Source organism: Leptonychotes weddellii, unplaced genomic scaffold (genome assembly GCF_054177405.1).
Source record: "Leptonychotes weddellii isolate Sample4059 unplaced genomic scaffold, ASM5417740v2 HiC_scaffold_33477, whole genome shotgun sequence".
Lineage (NCBI taxonomy): Eukaryota > Metazoa > Chordata > Mammalia > Carnivora > Phocidae > Leptonychotes > Leptonychotes weddellii.
Window position 1 is genome coordinate 1 of NW_027933906.1, and position 1,198 is coordinate 1,198.

Sequence of the window (1,198 nt, forward strand, 5' to 3'; positions counted from 1 at the left end):
AGCGACGGGAATACTGCACATAGAATCAATGGCTTTTTTACCATGATTCTTTAGTCTTTCAAAGTTAATTTTTTTTAACTTTTTTTTTTAATTTTTCTTGTTCCCTTTTTCTTTTTTTTTTTTTTTTTTATCCAAAATCTGTTTATTGGGATAGTGTCCCACTCATCTTGATTCAGGGTGCTTTTAGTGCTGCTTCCGCCTGAAGGAGCATCCTTCTGTAAGCCTTGCTTTCCCTCCTGTGGGCTGGCAGAGGACAGTGGAGCAGCCGACACACAGAACTACCGTTTGTGCGTGGCTAAAGACGGTGGTGATTTTGTAGCATCCCGGGCACTTCACGTCCATGAAGTAGGAGTTGGGGCTCTGCACCAGGCGCTTCTTCTTGTGCTTCCTCTTCTCCTCTTCCGGGGACGGGTGCAGGAGATCCTTCGCGAGGGGCATGTTCTCGTGGGGAGGTCGTCACCGCCGGAAAGGTCTTGTTCCCTTTTTCAACCAACATCTTATCAATCTCTTTTTTAAAAAAACATTTTTATTTTTCATTTTTAGAGTCATATTCTATCCCTTCATAGTACTTACCCTTATTTTTGGCATATATATAAGTTGTTCTCTCTTTAAAATTTTGAGATACAGTTTCTTCTAACAGATCAAAATATACCCTAAATCTCTACTGTATGGCTTTGTTATAGTCTCCTGCCTGATCACATTCTCTCTCTTTTTTTTTTTAATTCCTCTTCTTTCTTTTTTCAAACAACTTCTTATCAATTTCTTTTATAAATTTTTTTTAAATTTTCATCTTTACAGTCATATTCCATCCCTTCATCATATCATCCCTTATTTTTGTATATATATAAGTTTTTCTTTCTTTAAAATTTTGGGAGGTACTTTCTTCTAACAGACCAAAATACACCCAAAATCTAGTGTGTGGCACTAATCTATGCACCAGCCTGATCATATTTGATCATATTGTTTTTTTTGTTTTGTTCTGTTTTCTGTCTTTTTCTTTTTCTTCTTTTTTCTTTTTTTTTTTTTTCTTTCTTTCCCTTTCTTTCCCCCCGGCTTCAGGTCTTTCCTGATTTGTTTAGAGTATATTTTCTGGGGACATTGTTACCCTGTTAGCATTTTGTTCTCAATCACCTATTCTCCTCTGGACAAAATGACAAGATGGAAAAAATCACCTCAACAAAAAGAACAAGAGGTAGTA

At 36.5% G+C, this 1,198-nt stretch overlaps 1 protein-coding gene across 1 annotated transcript; it reads right to left on the reverse strand.

Annotated features, from left to right (window-relative positions):
* Window positions 1-105: 105 nt before the first annotated feature.
* LOC145719186 (small ribosomal subunit protein eS27) lies at window positions 106-466 on the reverse strand. Its single transcript, XM_081810696.1, has one exon. The coding sequence runs from the start codon at window positions 436-438 to the stop codon at window positions 184-186; it is 255 nt and encodes an 84-aa protein (XP_081666822.1). The 5' UTR covers window positions 439-466; the 3' UTR covers window positions 106-183.
* Window positions 467-1,198: the final 732 nt, after the last annotated feature.